This window comes from Myxocyprinus asiaticus, chromosome 7, assembly GCF_019703515.2.
Source record: "Myxocyprinus asiaticus isolate MX2 ecotype Aquarium Trade chromosome 7, UBuf_Myxa_2, whole genome shotgun sequence".
NCBI lineage: Eukaryota > Metazoa > Chordata > Actinopteri > Cypriniformes > Catostomidae > Myxocyprinus > Myxocyprinus asiaticus.
The window spans coordinates 52,127,944-52,147,185 of record NC_059350.1 but is presented as its reverse complement, the minus strand read 5'-3'; the positions used below and the strand labels follow the sequence as shown (position 1 = coordinate 52,147,185).

General features: G+C 39.8%; 1 protein-coding gene across 4 annotated transcripts in view; it reads left to right on the top strand.

The window, feature by feature from the left end:
• The window catches only part of LOC127444347 (ras-associating and dilute domain-containing protein), a 37,745-nt gene extending 20,928 nt beyond the window's left edge, over positions 1-16,817 (top strand). For 2 of the 4 annotated variants that reach the window (XM_051703652.1, XM_051703649.1), the window contains 7 exons: positions 2,611-2,783; positions 3,316-3,466; positions 3,662-3,852; positions 10,198-10,570; positions 12,035-12,177; positions 15,314-15,453; positions 15,627-16,817. In XM_051703652.1, the coding sequence (XP_051559612.1) occupies positions 2,611-2,783; positions 3,316-3,466; positions 3,662-3,852; positions 10,198-10,570; positions 12,035-12,177; positions 15,314-15,453; positions 15,627-15,726 (1,271 nt within the window). In that variant the 3' untranslated portion in view covers positions 15,727-16,817. Of the gene's footprint in view, positions 1-2,610; positions 2,784-3,315; positions 3,475-3,661; positions 3,853-10,197; positions 10,571-12,034; positions 12,178-15,313; positions 15,454-15,626 lie in introns of those variants that run through there. The other 2 variants (XM_051703650.1, XM_051703653.1) reach the window with 2 other exon arrangements.
• Positions 16,818-19,242: the final 2,425 nt, after the last annotated feature.

Genomic DNA, 19,242 nt, shown 5'->3' with positions numbered 1-19,242 from the left:
CAATCATGTGGCAGCAGTGCAATGCATAAAATCATACAGACACAGGCCAGGAGCTTCAGTTAATGTTCACAACAACCATCAGAATGGGGAAAAATGTCAGTGATTTTGACCGTGGCATTATTGTTGGTGCCAGATGGGCTGGTTTGAGTATTTCTGTAACTGCTGGTCTCTAGAGTTTACTCAGAATGGTGCCAAAAAAAAAAAAAGAACAAAAAAAAAAACATCCAGTGAATGGCAGTTCTGTGGACGGAAACGCCTTGTTGATGAGAGAGGTATGAACAGACTGGTTTGAGCTGACAGAAAGTCTACGGTAACTCAGGTAACCCCTCTGTACAATTGTAGTGAGCAGAATAGCATCTCAGAATGCAAAACATGTCAAACTTTGAAGCGGATGAGCTACAACAGCAGAAGACCACGTCTGGCACTTTATTTGGACCATAGTATTTTTAATAAAGTGCTCAGTGAGTGTATATACTAAATATACCTTTAAGTGTGGCTTAATTGTCCAGATACTTCTGGGGCCCTGTACACAATAAATTTGTTTCTTTATGCATTTTATAGCATTTTTACCCTCTCTTTCTAGCTGGTGCTTTTATAGTCTTTTTACGTCTATAGTTTGTCATTTTTCACACATTGCACACACTCAGAGTCATGCTGACATAACCTGTCATATATTTTCATTAAGCATGTACCCAGGCACTGCTGCTATAGCAACACCAGGGCACAGGTATAGTGTGTCAGGAATTGATATAGAAAGAAGATGGGCGAGAGCAAGCGAGGTGAAGGAGATATATTAAGAATTGATAAAGAGATCAGGATGGAGACTGATGAAATGGAGCATATTTTTATTTTACTCTGTAGTGTTTAGTGTTTTAAATGAAGACCCTCAAAACTCTTAGCATCAGTTTTTAAAGGGATAGTTCACATTCAAAAACAAAAATTCTGTCATCATCTATTCACCCTTATGTTGCATGTTTTTATGTGGAACAGAAAAGGAGTTATTTAGCAGAATGTCTGCGTTGCTCTTTTCCATTCAACAAAAGAGTTTGGCAACTGTCAGCCTCCATAAAATAGATGAAGACACCGTTTTGGGGGTGAACTATCCCATTAAATGTTCAGTCCTCAGAATCTTCAGTTTTGTATTTGCAGTGTCATTTACTGTATATGATCCAAGGTGGATCGGTGCAGATGCAAATGGTGATGTAGATGTAAGACATTCTGTTAATATGTTATACAGAATTGCATACAAACTGAAGGATTGAGCTGTAGGTTTGATATTTCTTTCCACATTTCAAGTTAAGTACCAAAGTACAGTAGGAATACAGCCTTACTCTTGTTGCTGTACATCGTGGTGTTTAAAACATACAAAGATGGCAATTTTTTAAATTATGACCCTTAAACATTTTGAAATTCATCACGAGTAGAAAAAGTTAAGTTAATATTTTCCGAAAAGCCTTTAAAAAGCAGCAAATCACTCTGCAGCTCTCACTTGGTTACCCAGTGAAGCTAAGTAGGGTTGAGCCTGGTCAGTACCTGCATGGGAGACCTGCTGGGGAAACTACGGTAGCTGCTGGAAGAGGCGTTAGTGAGGCCAGCAGAGGGTGCTCCCCCATGGTCTGTGTGGGTTCTAATGCCCCAGTATAGTGACGGGGACACTATACTGTAAAAAAAGCACTATCTTTCAGATGAGATGTTAAACCGAGGTCCTGACTTTCTGTGGTCAATAAAAATCCCAGGGCACTTCTCGTAAAAGAGTAGGGGTGTAATCCCAGTGTCCTTGCCAAATCTGCCCATTGGCCTATTTCCATCATGGTTTCCTAATAATCCCCTATTTATATATGAATTGGCTACATCACTGAACTCTGCTCTCCACCAACAGCTGGTGTGTGGCGGGCGTTCTGGTGCACTATGGCTGCTGTCGCATCATCCGTGTGGATGCTGCTCACTGGTGGTCGTTGAGGAGTTTGGCTGGATTTTCAAATTGACAGTTAAATGCATGTTAAATGCAATTGATAATTGGCTGAAATGTGTTGCACACTGTTGTAAATCCACCTCCAGTTTACTTTTTTAAAGGGGAGCAAGAGACATATGTCGTTTTTGTGTGTACATGTGTATGTTACTCATGGTCAGGTGAAGATTATTTCTCCAGACACACATAATCCTCTTTATGTCATAACAGACAGAGGATCAGAGCTGGTCTTACACACAGACATCCACTTACACTCACACAATGTGTGAATAGTGACATTTACTGCAATAAAGACTGCATGTTAGGTGACTATTTATGTATGAAAGTTTAATAATTGATGTTAATCCAATGGTAATATATTTTATTACTAGCATTATATACTATGATTCTGAAAAAGATTTAGTGTGCTTGTGTGTATGCTTAGCAACAGTGTTGGGTGTAAGATTAATTACTGTAATCCTATTTTGACTTTAGTCAAAAAGTAGTGTAATCAGATTACTGTTACTGAATTTCAATAAAGTAGTCAGTAAAGTAATCTGATTACAGTTGTTTGAAAAGTAATTAGTAACTTGTAATGGATTACTTTGGTTAACTTACCCAACACTGCATAGCATGACAAATATATGTAATTGTGTTTGTAGGTCCTGCACGGGGTTGGTTTCAGCGTTCTCGGGTCTTGCAGATCCAGGCTTGTGTGAAGATGCTACTGGACTGGGCTAAAGGGGTGGGGCATAATCATCTCGCTCAGAAATTTTTTGCTAAGTTCTGCAGCACTGTGAGCATCCTGGCCACACCCCCACATCAACTCTCACAGGTGAAGCAAATAGTTTGTATGTACTTTGCGAATACTGTGATTGCTTACTAACCTTATCTGTGTAAAGTTATATCCAATATTGCAACTTCGTTGTCATGACGACATAACGGCAGAAAATCCTGTAATCTGGTAAATGCCGTAACAACAGTAAATCCCTGATTTTATCGGACTAAAATCATGTTAACATGTAGAATGTTTATGTCTTGTGGCAATATTTTTGATACAATGTGTATTTTAACGTTTATAGACTGGCCCATTCACTATTTTAAGTGCCTTACAGTAATCACAGTAGTCGATTGAGCTTAACTTGTATTAAACCTGCTAAATTCCTTTAAAGCATTCAAAAAATATTAACTTTCCCTTATTATTAATTTAAATTTACATCTAAAATGTACATTATGTGTTGTGTACTTTGCGCTCTGTATGCTGCACTGCATATATTTGCACTTTCTATGTGTGGAAATGACTTTCTGTTTGTATTATCAGTCTAAATCCTTAAATGCTCTTTTCTTGCATTTGTGTTGGTCTGTAGATGAGTTGGAAAGCTTTGTGTGCAGAACACCCCTCTCTGAAGCCTGTCCAGCTACACAGAATCCTCACACAGTACCAGCTGATGGCTGAACTGGGTCCTCTCCCAATGTGGCAACCAAGCAGTGAAGATGAAGCCTATATCTACAGAACAGGTAGGCATGTGAGTGGGTGTCCAGTGTCTTAACATTTGAAAAATACCTGCCAATTACTATGAAAATGCTTTAGGCCATTAACATTGTTTGTGTATCTTCCTTTGTTCATTTGTTAGTTGGCTTTTGTTTAACAGCATATCCAGAGACTTTGAACATGTAGATGTATATTAGTCAGTATTATTGTCTTTTCAATAGTTGATCTACTGGAAAGTTTTGAGAACCATCCTCCTATTGTACTGCCGAGTGCTGGATTTAAGGTGGACCTGGAGAGTGATTGTGTGGAGGACAGTATATACCGGCAGCTACTTTATGTTCGTCACTTTCTGTGGGGTCTACGCTCCAAGACCCATCCTTCAAATGGCTGCTCAGATAGGCAGGAAGCCCAGGTAACATGGATTTCTAGCATACACAAGGGTGTGCGTAGGCAAAGGACAGTATTTCAGAGTCCCATTCCAAATTATCTTGACTGTTTTTATAAAAAGAAAAACTTTAACATTTATATTTATAGTACTCAGCATTTGGATTTTGCAAGTCATTCTTTACAAAATATGAACTTGTACCTTGAATACCCCAGGAAATCAAAATGAGGCATGGACGTTTAGTCCATGTGTGTTAGCTTGTAGGCCAACTATTTTCTAGTGTCCTCCTAAACGTTAACAAAATTCACTTTAGGCAGATTTACATTTAAAACAGATTTTCTCTTCTGTGAAAATGGATAAAAAAATACTGATGACTCATCTTCCACTACACATATTTTTGTCCAATCAAATGCTCTCTAGATTGGGAATGTCCTTCCCCCAGCAATTCATGGTTCATGGCTGTTTACTTTTAAAACTAAGGATAAGACTTTCAATAGGCAATACATCAACACAGAAAGAAAACTGTGCTACAGTCCTTAAAGTCATTGGGTCTTCATTGACTGTATTTTATAACACTGAGATTTAAATTCTAGACATGAGAGTCATTCTTAATCTGATTACAATATTATCTCTGTAGTTACAAGCATCACTGCTGGCTAAATTATGGGCCATGTGTTTGGCAGTGTCTTGCAACAATAAATAAATTAATAAAGTAAAGAGCTACAAGCAACACTGTTTAAAGTTTATGCGAGGCTTATTTGATTTTTTTATTTGTTTGTTCCCATTTTTCACGATATATTTGACAAAGGACCCAGGATGCAGAATGGCAATGAAAGGTGTTTTATTGAAACAAAGAAAAAAAAAATACAAACAAAACTCTTAACGAGGGAGAAATAAAAGATAAGACAAAAATAGAACTGTAAACAAACTGGCAAGGAAAACTAAATCAAGCAGGAAACAAGAACACTCACTAGGGAGAAAAAAACAAAACAACAAGACAAAAGGAACTGAGAACAAACCGACAGGACATGATACAAACAACACAACTGGAACTGTAGACTGAACATAACACACCGATCTGATTGGGAAGACAAGACGAAGGGGAGGTGCTGCCAATAATCACAAGCAGTGCGAATCATTGCTGCCATGACAATGCTGATTGCGCTGCTGAGCAGCACCCATGGGAAACACGGGGGAAGGAGGAAAACAAAAGCACATGGACAGCCTGAGAGAGAGGTGGAGGAAACTGTCACAATCCTGCCACATAACGAATAAAACCAGACCAAAATGGCAGGATCATGACTCCCAGGCATCCCACGAACAAGACAAAACTAGACAAAAGACCAGACAACGGGAAGGGAGGATGAGGAAACAGGTGGATGGCACTACAACACACAGAACAGACAAGAAAAAGAAACAATAGTCCAATCAAACAGAAAACTAGGGTATGGTTCAGGGCAGGACTGGCGGGACAGACAGGGTGGTGCCGGCAGGACAGATGATGGAGTGGGGTCTAGCAGCCAAGGAAATTAGTCCAGGTAGGGAGCAGGGTACTACAAATCACAGAACAGACAAGACAGAGAAACAAAAATCCAAACAATCAGAAAACAAAGGTAAGGACAAGGGCAGAACAGACCAGGGTGGGACGGACCAGTGTGGTGCTGGCAGTGTGGACCAGGGTGGCGCCGGCAGGAAGGATGCGGGCAAAACCCGCATGACAGCCCAAGGTGGTGCTGGTGGGATGGTCCAGGATAGGATTGGCAGGATAGACCATGGTGGAACATCTAGGCTATGCTTAGTTGCTTGACTAAGTGACTTGACTTGGCTAGGCTTGGTAACTTGACTGGGCCAGCAGGCTTGTCTTGAGCGAGGACAGACGGCTCCAGGACAGGAGCGAAGACAGATGGCTCCAGGACAGGGGCGAAGACAGATGGCTCCAGGACAGGGGCGAAGACAGACGGCTCCAGGACAGGAGCGAGGACAGACGGCTCCAGGACAGCAGCGAGGACAGACGGCTCCAGGACAGCAGCGGGGACAGACGGCTCCAGGACAGCAGCGGGGACAGACGGCTCCAGGACAGCAGCGGGGACAGACGGCTCCAGGACAGCAGCAGGGACAGACGGCTCCAGGACAGCAGCAGGGACAGACGGCTCTGGTACGGGAGCGAGGACAGACGGCTCCGGTACGGGAGCGAGGATAGATGGCTCCGGTACGGGAGCAAGGACAGACAGCTTCAGGACGGGAGCGGGATCAACCAGGGAAATGACTACCTTGGCCAAAAGCATTGGCAGTGACAGGGGAATGGCCTCCGTGGCCATGGGCACTGGTAGCGGCAGTGGAACGACCTCCATGGCCATGAGCACAGGCTGTGACAGGGAATGGCCTCCATGGGTGTGAGCACAGGCTATGACAGGGGAACAGCCTCCATGGCCACGAGCACTGGCAGAGACTGGGGAACGACCTCCGTGGCCATGAGCGCTGACAGAGGCTGGGGAACGACCTCCATGGCCATGAGCGCTTGCAGAGACTGGTGAACGACCTCCATGGCTGTGAGCACTGGCAAAGACTGGGGAACGGCCTCTGTGCCTGTGAGCACAGGCTGAGACAGGGGAACGGCCTCCATGGCCGTGGGCACTGGCAGAGACTGGGGTACAAACTCCATGGCCGTGAGCACTGGCAGAGACTGGAGAACAGCCTCGGTGGCCGTGAGCATTGGCAGAGACTGGAGAACAGCCTCCGTGGCCATGGACACTAGCAGCTCCTGGCGGTCTACAGCAGGAACGGCCGTCACCTCCTGGCGGTCGGCAGCAGGAATGGCCACCACCTCCTGGCGGTCGGCAGTGGGAATGGCCATCGCCTCCTGCCGTTATGATGCCTTGGAAGGCTAAGAAAGGCCAGCATTCTTACGAGATGCCTTCATATGCAAATTGATGACTGTGAAGTCATTGACTGACTGGACAGTGAGGCATCAAGGCATAAAGCCATGTTAACTATATGGACAGAATTTTTAAACTGCTCTATTTCTATGGTCAGGACCATATAAATTGATAGGACTGGTTGCCCTGCAATAAGAACTGAAACGAATACAGAATGATATACAAATATCTAAAAAAAAATTATCTCATGATTTTCTGTAAAGCTGCTTTGAAATAAGTATATTGTGAAAAGCGCTATACAAATAAATATAGCTTATATATATATATATATATATATATATATATATATATATATATATATATATATATATATATATTTATAAACGTTTGTAATAGGGGTGTGCATTTTGGTCATCTTGACTACTTGACAGATAAACCAGCTATGTTCTTGATGATTCCATCTGCGCTATATTTAATTAGAAATGTATGTATATATGCATCATATATCTATGCCCGCTCTACTCAATATCCGCATTTCCACTATTGGGCCAGTGTGAGCCAGGGCTATCAACTAGCCAGCTGGGGCCAGTAGCCTTGGACCTCGAGCTGGGAGACCAAAAACGATCTGCTCCCCACCATCGGGTCTTGCAGCATTGCCCTAAAACCTGCCCTTAACACACCACCCTGGTGTTAACGTCACACACCCCACCCATTTCATAGGCAAGAGGGAAGCTCAAGCTGAGATATTGTGTTATCTAGTTATCTAGAATATCTTAGTTATATATAATAGTTTATATAATTTCTAAACATTAGCTATCTAGCAAGATAAGTTAGCGTTGACAACTCACTGACTGTAACTGCCATGGTGTTCTGAGTGGTTTCTCCACTAACAGCGGGGCGATGTCCCAGTGCACTGTCCATGATCTTGAACCATGGAAAGTCCTTTCATTGCTTTGTTCATTGTGCATTTTAAATGGATTTATACTGTACCAGCAATTTTTTTTTTCCCAAACCTGTACCGTTGTGCACTGGATACACAGTCTGGCAAGTTCGGCAAAACTCTGCCACTCTGCCTTTGACATTGACCCTGCCTCACTCCCCACTTGGCCTTGTTTGGTCCAAGGGTAATCGGCGGGCAAAATGCACTTGGACGTTGGCCCAGAATAAGCCCCGAGGAGGCGCGATGAAGCCACGGAAGTGACAGTGGGAATGCAACTGTCCCTGGCATGCACTAGCACACCCTAATTTGGCCTGATAGTGGAAATGCGGCTAATGAGTAGACTTAACTATAGAGGGCCTGGAACAACATTGCCGATTTTACTAAAGTTGAACTCAATATTCCGTCTTAAAAACATGAACTTCATGGTGAGAGACACTGAAAAAACAGCAAGACATGCTGCAATGGCCAAAGATATATATATATATATATATATATGATGCATATATACATAAGCTTCTAATTAAATATAGCACAGATAAGCCGCGGCCCATGCATTTTAAATATTGGCCTTCAGTGCGATTCATGCCATTAAGAAAACACAGTTTCACAATTAATAAGATGCCGTATGCACATCATACATTACGTGGCATTCAACTAATAATACCAATTGACAATTAAAAACACGTCCATGCATGAAAGCCAGAACCAAGGAGGTCTAATACCAAGAAAAAGCTCTCTAATAATATTTGCGATTTAAATTTTGCTTGCAATAAATTTTGTTTCGTCAGGGTACACGGTTACTTTTCAAAATTTGATCCAACACTGAATGCTCAAGCAGCCTAATTTACACTTAGAAAACTCCCGATGTTGCTATAACAATGCAAAAAGCACTTACCAATTTGCTTGAAGTGAAAATCAGCCCTCATTTCCTGTTTAATTAATCATGCAGAACATCTTAGGTTTTTAAATCCATAAGGATCTCTTTCTCAACAGCAATAACAGCAGTGATGACAGCTGACTTGTCAGCAAGTTTGATTTCAAATTATGTACATCACTTAAAGTGTGATTGCCTCACTCAAGGCCAGCTAGAAGGCCTGGACTGGGAAATATCCTAAAGACCACACCCACAAGAACAAATAAATCAATCTGATTGGCTGATGAATCTGACAATCTGACTTTAGATGCCTATTCACTTACACTGTTGGGGGATTCTGTGGAAATTCTGAAGGCCTGATGGGATGGAGCTAAAGAGCATGGCTTCGGGCATGCGATTTGTGAAACAGTTGTCACACTTTACTTGTAAGCATCGAGGAATAAATTCTGATTGGATACATTTTTTTGTTTTTTGCTATTCATTTGTAGATTAATTAGGAGTGGAAAGCGACTGAAAATACATAGGCAAAAAGGTCAATGAGAAAATTTATTAGGCATGTTACGTCAGCAGAGAAGGCTTTGCTGACCCTGAGAAATCGCCACTGGCGCAGATGGAATCAACAAGCTGGTTTATATGTCAAGTAGTCAAGCAGTCAAAATGACCAAAATGCACATCCCTATTACAAAATATACTTTATATATAAGCTATATTTATTTGTATAGCACTTTTCACAATATACTTCATTTCAAAGCAGCTTTACAGAAAATCATGAGATAATTTTTTTTTTAGATATTTGTATATCATTCTATATTCGTTTCAGTTCTTATAGCAGGGCAACCAGTCCTATCAATTTATATGGTCCTAACCATAGAAATAGAGCAGTTTAAAAATTCTGTCCATATAGTTAACATGGCTTTATGCCTTGATGCCTCACTGCCCAGTCAGTCAATGACTTCACAGGCATCAATTTGCATATGAAGGCATCTCGTAAGAATGCTGACCTTTCATAGCCTTCCAAGGCAACATAATGTCACGTCTAATGACCTAAAACTATTTCAAGTGAGTTTTAGACATAACCAAACAAATATTTTGAAACTATAATGATTATTTTTCCCTAGAAAAAAAAAAAAAAGGTATATCAGTTAATTACTAGAGACGCCATGTTTATTCTTTCAACCAATCAACGGTTGCACAGCATTTTAGGATATCAAAGTCAGCGAAGGCTGGATCTATGCTGCCTTCAAAAACTGATCAGATGAAGGTATCACAAACACTGAATTTGGATGTGCCTTAATTCCTGCCTCTGTATACAGCCTCCGAAGGCAGCTTTCAGATTCAGCTTGTATAACCAATATATTTATTGGGTGCCACTGTGCCTTTAAAATGAGAATTTACCTATTCTTAAGAACACATTCTTTCTCTCATCAAGACATTTCATCCATATACAGGCCAAATGTCAGCATGGAGTGAACATGTAAATTATTCAAATTAATAATTAAAGTGTTTGACTGTGACAAACTTTTTAACAATTAGACTGTGGCTCTTTTGAGGCTGATTTTAACTTTACAGTACCCTTAACATGTTAGAAATCATGTTTATCTTGGCCTGTTATAAAATACTGATATTGGTAATGTGTCAGTAAGCATTGTTATTAATGTTAACATTAAACTTCTGTCCTTCAGCGTGACCCTCCTCAACCTCACACCAGTCCACACCCAGCACCTCCTTTGCGTGGGGAGGGTGAGGGGGCTGGTGCCGAGGAACGACCCAGAGACAAACTGCCACAGAGCATTCACTACAGAAACGGGACAAGCATCCGTTATGCCAACCAAACACAAGCAACAGACTCTTCCTGTATACTGACTCCACCTAACACGCCCCTCTATCCTGAGCACATGTATATACACTCCAGTACACAGTCCAATGCAACCCACTACACCGAGCATGCTTCACAAGACCACACACATACACACTCTCACACAAAGTCCAATGGTTGCATGCGTTCCACTCCAGAGCACAAGAAAATCAATGGCTTTATCAGCAATGGCATTGAAGGCAAGTCAAAGAAAGGTCTTTTGAGTCGTGGATGTGTGTGTTCTTTCCTCTATATTTTGTCTGTTGGGTCATTCCTGTTATGCAGTACATTTTGAACTCTGTAACTTTATGTAAAAAAAAAAAAAAAGGAACATGTTTTTTTATAAGTATTTCTATAAAAGGTGAAGCTTTTTATGGGATTCAAGCACTGAAGGTGCTGGAATCATATTGAATTCGTACGATTTCCTTCTTCTGCCCTAAAAATGTCTGGGCAGCAAAAAGCGTAAGTCCTAGAGACACCAAATTTGGCAGGATGGTCCCAAATCCTTGCCACTACTCAGATGCACACAGACTCCTGATCTTTGTAAGGGCTATAATCTAAACTATTTTTTCCTCTGATTTCCCGAGTCAAGCAAAACAAAACGTATATTTCCAAACTCCTCATAGACCAATGGTCTGATTCGCACAAAATTTAACATGTATCATCTAGAGACTCCCATGACAATTCGTCAAATATTAGAGAATTTTGATTTGTCAAATCGTTCAGAGGATATAAGTTGATGTGAATTGGGCCACAGCTAAAAAAATAATTGGCTTATAAAATTCTGAATGATTTGAGAGTTAGCTTACATGAGGGTGTTAACCTGAAGAAATTTTAGGGGGTAAAATCCATTGCCGGTGCTTCGTTCCACCAAAATGCACTCACTCTCTGTAGAGTGATTCATTTAAGTTAGTTAAATGGATATTACAAAAGACTAACTGGATGGAAAGTTGTACTGAGGGCATTTGAAAAACTGATAATTTATTTTTATTTGTTTTTTCAAATTAAAACGTATTGCTTAGAAATATTGTTTATATATATACATTTTATAGAAAGGAAAAAATTAAGAAAGACCTGGAATATTTCTTAATATATTGCCAGTTTTTAGCTAGTACAACATCCACTCATACCAAAGTGATTAAATGATTTAAAACACAACCTATTCTGACTTAACTGTGTTATTGAGATAAAAGAAAACTATTGTTTTCCATCTTTAAAAATTGTTAGTTTAATATTTTATCCAATATATTAAGACATATGATTAGGATATATTATGTGGACAAAATGTACTGCATGACCCTGTTAGTGTCTGCAAAGTTTCAGTGTCTACACAGCGACTGTTCTGTTTTTGTTATTTGACGACAGACATGTAATCATTCCTGATTTGTGTACATTTCTTGTATTTCACTTGAATGAGTTTCTGTGTAGACGTGTTTATTACGCGAGTAATAAACACATTCACTGCAGTCTGTGTAAAGTTCTGTCAGTTTTGTGTGTTTATTCTTTGCATCACTTAATAACTATCTGTTTGCATGTGCAGCTCGTGTTTGGCTATTGTAAACATATTGTTTGTGTTTATGGGACATGTTCTGGGTCTGTGTGTGTCAAATGGGAACTGAGTCCTGTGTGTGTGTGTTTGTTTGTTTATCCCTGCCCGATTCCAGGCCCTATAAGTGGTTGTGGCTTTCCTTTCCCTGTCCCTGTCTCTCACAATATGGGCCCAAACTCTGACGATATCTGTTCCGTCTTTGTAGTGGACCTGGATAAAGGACCATACGGCCTGGGAATGGGACTTATCGATGGACTTGTGAGTCTCTCCAATACTGATCTAACATGTAACCCATGTGGTCAATGTTCTATGCATATACCCATAACTCTATAGCTCTGTTACAAAACCTCAGCTGCCTATCTTGACAGCTTTTAAAGGCATCAAAGTCATACTTCAGATTTTATTGGAATTATTCAGGAGTCAACTTTTCCATGCACTTCGTATGAGGATTGCTATTATTAGTTTACATTTCAGTTAGGATGCTGCCTTAGAAAGCAGCTGCCAATGTACAGTAGGTAATAGACATATGAACATTACATTTATATAGCACTTTTCTGACACTACACTCAAAGCACTTTACACAGTACACAGGGGACTCTCCTCAACCACCACCAGTGTGCAGCATCCACCTGGATGATGCAATAGCAGCCATAGTGTGCCAGTACACACCAGCTATTGGTGGAGTGATAGAGCCAATGAATGGATGGGGATTATTAGGAAGCCATGATTGTTAAGGGCCAATTGGGGGAATTTGGCCAGGACACCAGGGTTACACCCCTACTCTTTACAAGAAGTGTCCTGGGATTTTTAATGACCAAAGAGTGTCAGAACCTCAGTTTAACATCTCATCCAAAGGACGGTGCCTTTTTACAGTATAGTGGTCCCATCACTATACTGGGGCATTAGGACCTTCACAGTCCACAGGGTGAGCACCCCCTGCTGGACTCCCTAATACCTCTTCCAGCAGCAACCTTAGTTTTCCAAGGAGTTTTCCCATCCAGGTACTGACCAGGCTCAGCCCTGCTTAGCTTCAGTAGGCAACCAGCTTTGAGCTACAGGGTGATATGGCTGCTGGCACAACCCAGAGACAAACTGCCACATAGCATTCACTACAGAAATGGGACAAGCATCCATTACGCCAACCAAACACAAGCAACAGACTCTTCTTGTCTACCTGACATAGCAAAGCTCAATAGGTTTTGGAACAGAGCTTCTATCTCAAACCCTTAATATTATTATAAAACCCTTCCACAAATATAAGACTTTTATATTATGTACTGAATCCTAACTCCTGATGTAATATTAATTTATTAAAAAAAGAAGCAGCAGAAACCGTGGTTCAGTAAGGCACTTACAATGTAAGTGAACGGAGCCAGTCCATAAATGCCAAAATACACACTGTTTCACTTGTTTTTATGCACTTGTTTTTGTATAGCCACAAGATGTAAACATTATACATGTTTACATGATTTTAGTGTGATAAACTGGCTTACTAAATTACATTACACAGATAAGGTTAGTAAGCAATGTTATTACAATAAAATCAGAATATTCCTTTAATGTCAAATTCTAGCTTATGTACTATTCCTGCACTCAAATTAACTGCAAACAAACTGTGCCATGGTGCAAGTTCAAATCTGGCTTGCGACATTTACCAGTCTCATCCCCATAAATAGAAGTGGAAAAAGACCAAAAATACAGATTCATATCATGAGCTGCAATAAGAACTAGCCTAAAATGATGCAAGTGTTGCTTTTACAATGAGCGAATTTACATGCAAGGCAAGACACTGATTACTATCAAAAAGAAGATTCTAGAAAACGACAACAGAAGAAACCTGCGTTTACATGAGATTTGAAATCACGGGACTATTCACTGTTTTTAACGTCAACAAGTTAACAGGCATGTGCACACTTGCGCACATCGGATAAGCTGGTAAGAACGCCGGTAAAGGTGTTTACATGCAACGCAAACATTTATGACCTTACCCCGATAAAGGTACACATTTAAGGGGTTTATATCAGTGATTCCCAGCTGGGGGGGTACGGGTATCCCAAGGGGTACATAAGCAGGTTCTAGCGGGTACACAAAAATAATTTGATTTTGCTTTGTTTAACCTATAAAACAAAATAAATGACTTAAAATAAAAATAAAAGGGATTAGGTCTGGGTAAATATATAGATTTTTTGATTAATCGCGATCTTCATTTGAATGATCTAATAATAAAATGAATGATAAAATATATTGTTTTTTAATTAATATTTTGAAATACATCAAGAAGGTCCCCTGAATAAATAACAATATTAGGCCGGGGGTTTTTTATTTTTATTTTTTATGAAATTGCGAGTTTCACAGCTCATATGGCCTGGATTTGTTTTTGTTGTTGTTAACGAATAAACGTCATAACTGGCAACTTGTAAAATCAGGAATATAGACCTTATTCACTGCAACGCCATGTTTGATTTTTACAGGAATGACAATGAGGCTGTGAGGGATAGACATACGGTCTCTTAAATGGGTTGTACAGTTGTTTACCCAAGTATAAAAAGAACATTTCTGAGTAGAATAAAAAACTCCTGACAACATGATTTGTGGAGAATTCGAGCTTTTAATAGCTTTTCATAGCTAGATACATTGCATGTCATAGAGCTCTTCAGCTTGTAGTCCAAAAAACTGGTAGAGAATTCACCATGGGATCCTTCTGGATTTTCCTATAAAAGGGTTTTTGACCTTATTAGTAAAATAAGGTCTGTGGTAAACATTACTTGACAATAAGTGGATGTTTTGTTCTACAACATAAATTAGTCACTTTCATACCTCAAACGTGAATTTTAAAGCCGCACTGAATTACATACTTTTTTTTTAAATCACATGGCGGTTTCAAAATTCACGTTCTCGGTATGAAAGTGTGTAATTTATGTTGTAGAACAAAATGTCCACGTATCACAAACCTTATTTATGCTTAAGTTCAAAAATCCAGAGGGAACCCACGGCGAATTAGACTTATGGGTTCGCCTAAAAATTGACATCACGGGTGAACAGCTCTATAGAAGAAATGGTAAGTATCACATCCTCATTTTCATTCCCGGCAAAAATGAAAGATGGCGCTATTGTGAATAAGGTCTATGACAACATCAATTTTAACCTTAAATGATATTTAGCCTTTGCTACAAATCTTTGGTTTTGTGTCGATGAAGGAGTCCTTCAGCCTTAATGATGGTGCTGTGGGGGTATGGCAAAAAAAGGTTAGAAAACAGTGGATAATATGGTCATACATGTTGCTGGGTTGGGTGTAAGACTTTGCATGTAAATATGTTCAATGATTCCATTCTTAATATTGCATTAAAAATGGACAACCAGTAGGTCTCTCTTTTCTCATTTTCCCTGTATACAGCATACCCCTCTGAACTCCCCTGGAATCTACATTAGGACACTGATTCCAGATGGACCAGCTGCTGCAGATGGGCGACTTTGCATTGGTGACAGAATCCTGGCAGTGAATGGGACCAGTCTCATTGGAGCAGACTACCAGAGGTCAGTGCTCTATATACACCATATATCAGCTTTTTGAGTCTCACACACTTTACACAGCTATTAGGAGAGTGTGTTAAAAGTTTGATATCAAGGTAACATTTTCACTAGGTAACATAAATGCATTAGACCCATCTGTTTTGTTAACCCTGACAATCTCTTTGTCTGTCTCACAGTGCTGTGGATTTGATTCGTTTGGGGGGAGGTCGGCTCCGGTTTCTTGTCGCCAAATCAGATCTTGAAGTGTCAGACAAGATCAGTGCCTCTTCCTGCTGAGAGAGAGGCTGCAAGTGTGACATTCTACCTTGATGAAATATGAGGAGGACAGTGAATCTTTAAGCAGGACAATAAGCACACTATAGGACCTCTCAGCGACTACAGCCCTGTACAACACTGCACTCTTTCCTCTTTAGGATGACAGTTTGACATCTCTGTCTTTACCTCGTTCACAATTTGGTGTTGGTTCTTGAATGTCAATGATATTGAAGGGGAATGTTTTTGGGCACATAATCTTGTTGATACTGGAACGACAAAAATTTTAAATGAAAGTGCAAATGAAATTTTAACATAGTGTGTTAATTTCACCCTAATAAAAAAATAACAAAAGCAAGCAAACAATTAAAACACACTAAACATTAGAAACATGGCAATGGCCTCCCTAAAAGGCACAAATGAGTTTTTTTTTTACTACAAATATCTTATCTTTCATGGTTGATGAAAAGGTTTGAGACAAAAAACAATTTGTCCTACGATACTTCACATTTTCCTAGTGGATAAAATCTCTACAGGTTCAAAGCTTGTCTTAAACAGAATCATTTCAAATGAAGAGCAAATGGCTGGCTCAAATCCTTGATGGTTTCTGTATGAACATTTGAAATATATATATATATATATATATATATATATATATATATATATACATATATATACTTGCTGAACAATTACACTTATCAAGAGCCTCATTTCAAGGTGCAAATCTCTTTCTGTCTCAAGAAATTATTAATTTCCATGTTAGCAGTACTCACAATAATAATAATTTTAAGTTCAATAATTTAAATACAGCATATGTTTTCTAGCATATGTTACAACAATATGTAGTAAAGGGTTAATTTACTACATAATATTCATAATATTTGCTGTTTCATTTGTATCTGAGAAGACATAAATCTGAGTTTTTGAATACAAAAAGTGTTTATTTTTCTCATTATTTCATGTTTGTATTAAATCTGTATTGCACTATTTCATAATTGCTTTTTTCTCTCTCTCTCTCACACATTTGAACCTGTATTTGGAAGATTTGTATAGTAATGTACCTACCTTGCTATTAAACTGAACATCGAGAAGTCCAACTATATTCGAGTGCTTTCATGCAACAGAAAGCGCAACTTTCAACCTTCACCAGGAGAGGGCGCCACAACATTGCATATTGGTGAAGGGGGTCCTACCAATCGCTGAAAACTGAAGTTTGCACCACAACACAGCTGTATAATGTTTTTCTTTAAAGAGTAAATGGATACAAGTAAGACCAGAACGAACTGTTTGGAGTAAAAAAAAAAAAAAAAACGCAAATTAGAAAGTCCAGCAGGGGGCAGTATTGACCTACACTTTGACTGACTTCGAGCGTGATGGTGAACAACTCATGTATGTACGTTATTGGTTATTAAAAAGATCAAGTCATCCTTTGTTTTTAATTGAGGAAATATAGAACAGTATCCTCAATAGAGGTGTGAAAATATGTTATACTCTTGCGAAGATTGAGAGGAATTTAAGCCAATTATATTGATAATTACATTGCTGTTGTGACCTGAATACAAAACCCCACAGTGAACGCTGAAAGATGGCTTCGGCGTGTGCAATTATGTTTGTTTAACAAGCTAAACAGCAGAACACCATACTGTTAAATCTGGTTTCAAGAAATGCCGACGCGTGATCTCATTGGTGGAGTCAGTTGCGATTTTGACCAATCAACATACAGAGTACAGCTGACGACCCCAAAGCTTTGGCGCCAGTGGTTGCAGAAGTTGCTTCCTGACGAGCTTGAGCTTCTCAAATCAGTCACATGCAGTGTGAGGTTCCATCTCGGTTAGGATGCTGTTTGGGATGCAGTAGAAAGCGAGTTACAGTATCAGGTTTGGAGACACACAGCCTACCTCAGCAACGGGCTGACAGGTGTAAGATTAACTTTGTTAGGCGCAGACCCGTCCGTGCGCGACAAATTAAATTAATGGAACAAATTTCCCCCGTAATTAAGATAAAAATTCATGTCAGCTATAACCTTGCCTAGCGCTAATTATGTACAAATGATTTATCATCTGTTTCGGACGGAATATTAATCTTCAGCTGGTTGCAAAGCTTGCCTTGTGTTAAGAGATGAGGCTTGATTAACACTGACAGATCTTGTAACTGCTTTCTCCCTCACCTTAATGAACAGATAGTGGATGCGCAGGCAAGCAGAACCCTCTTTTGCAGTGACTAAAATACCCTAGCTTTCACACAACTGCAATACGAAATCCTTGTTATAAACCTATTCAGAGTAGCGCCATCTTTGATTTTAGGCGGGAATGAATAAGCGGCTGTGAGGGAAAGGCTTACAGTCTCTTCAATGATATGCACTGTATACTATGAAGGTTCTAGATTTAATCAAATTTACGTGTTCTAGGGAGATATACTGTAAGTCTATCCCTCACAGCCTCGTTTTCATTCCCGCCAAAAATCAAATATGGCGCTACTCTGAATAAGGTGCTTGAAGTGAAAGAAAAAAGTGACATCTTGTAAATTACGTGACCATGGTAACGTATTTGCAAAACAAATTACATGCTTCATTATACTTTTCGCAGCAGTTTCCCAGTGAAATGTCCAGCGAGGGTCACTATAAGAGAGTGAAAAGTTGTCGTAATCAGACAAGGTTTTTTAAGGTGAATGTTAGATGGAGGTTTTAATGAGTAAAACATACCTTCCTAACCTAAACCTTAAACCTAAAACTAACCAATAGTGTCCTAAAAGCAAATGAGAGGTAAACAAAACAGGCATCTTTACCCTAAACCAACACCTAAACCTAATCGATAGTGTCCTAAAAGCAAACGCGACACGAAAGGCACATTTTCTGAAGCAACCACATCATTCCGTGTCGGTTGTTTCAGCTTACATGTTTTGGCTGGGCTTGATTCTAGGTCTTCTGAGTCCAAAGTCCAAAACTCTTAGCAGGTGAGGTACTGTGTAAGCTAATCACAATGGAATAAGTGAGCAAATGTAGGTGGTTCTGACTGTGTAATATATGTATTAAAATATTAAATATCATAAGATAGCAGTGTGTGAGTAATAGAGCAAAGTGTTTACAAAGTCATAATCAGCCGTTGTACTCATGAGCACAGTTGTTGTAGCGCCTCTAGTGTTATTTTCACTGGTGGCTCAATGGTTAAGGCTCTGGGTTACTGATCAGAAGGTTGGGGGTTCAAGCCCCAGCACTGCTAAGATGCCACTGTTGGGCCCTTGAGCAAGGCTAATAGTGGCCTGTCACTCTGCATCAGCAGTGCTGTGTTATGATAGAGGTGCTAGCATGATGTATTTCTAAGCCTTGCAAATTGTCTTCAGAAAACCACCATAACAGTAGCAAGAAAGAAATATGTGCAATATTAATATATCAAGACTAACAGATAAACATGATGGAAGAGAACTGACTGTTGTGTATATTATCCACATGAAAACATGTTTTAAACAGTTTAGAGAGCATTGAACATGATGACCATCCTCATACATGGCAGTGCAAGAGGGGAAAGCTTCAACAAATACAAT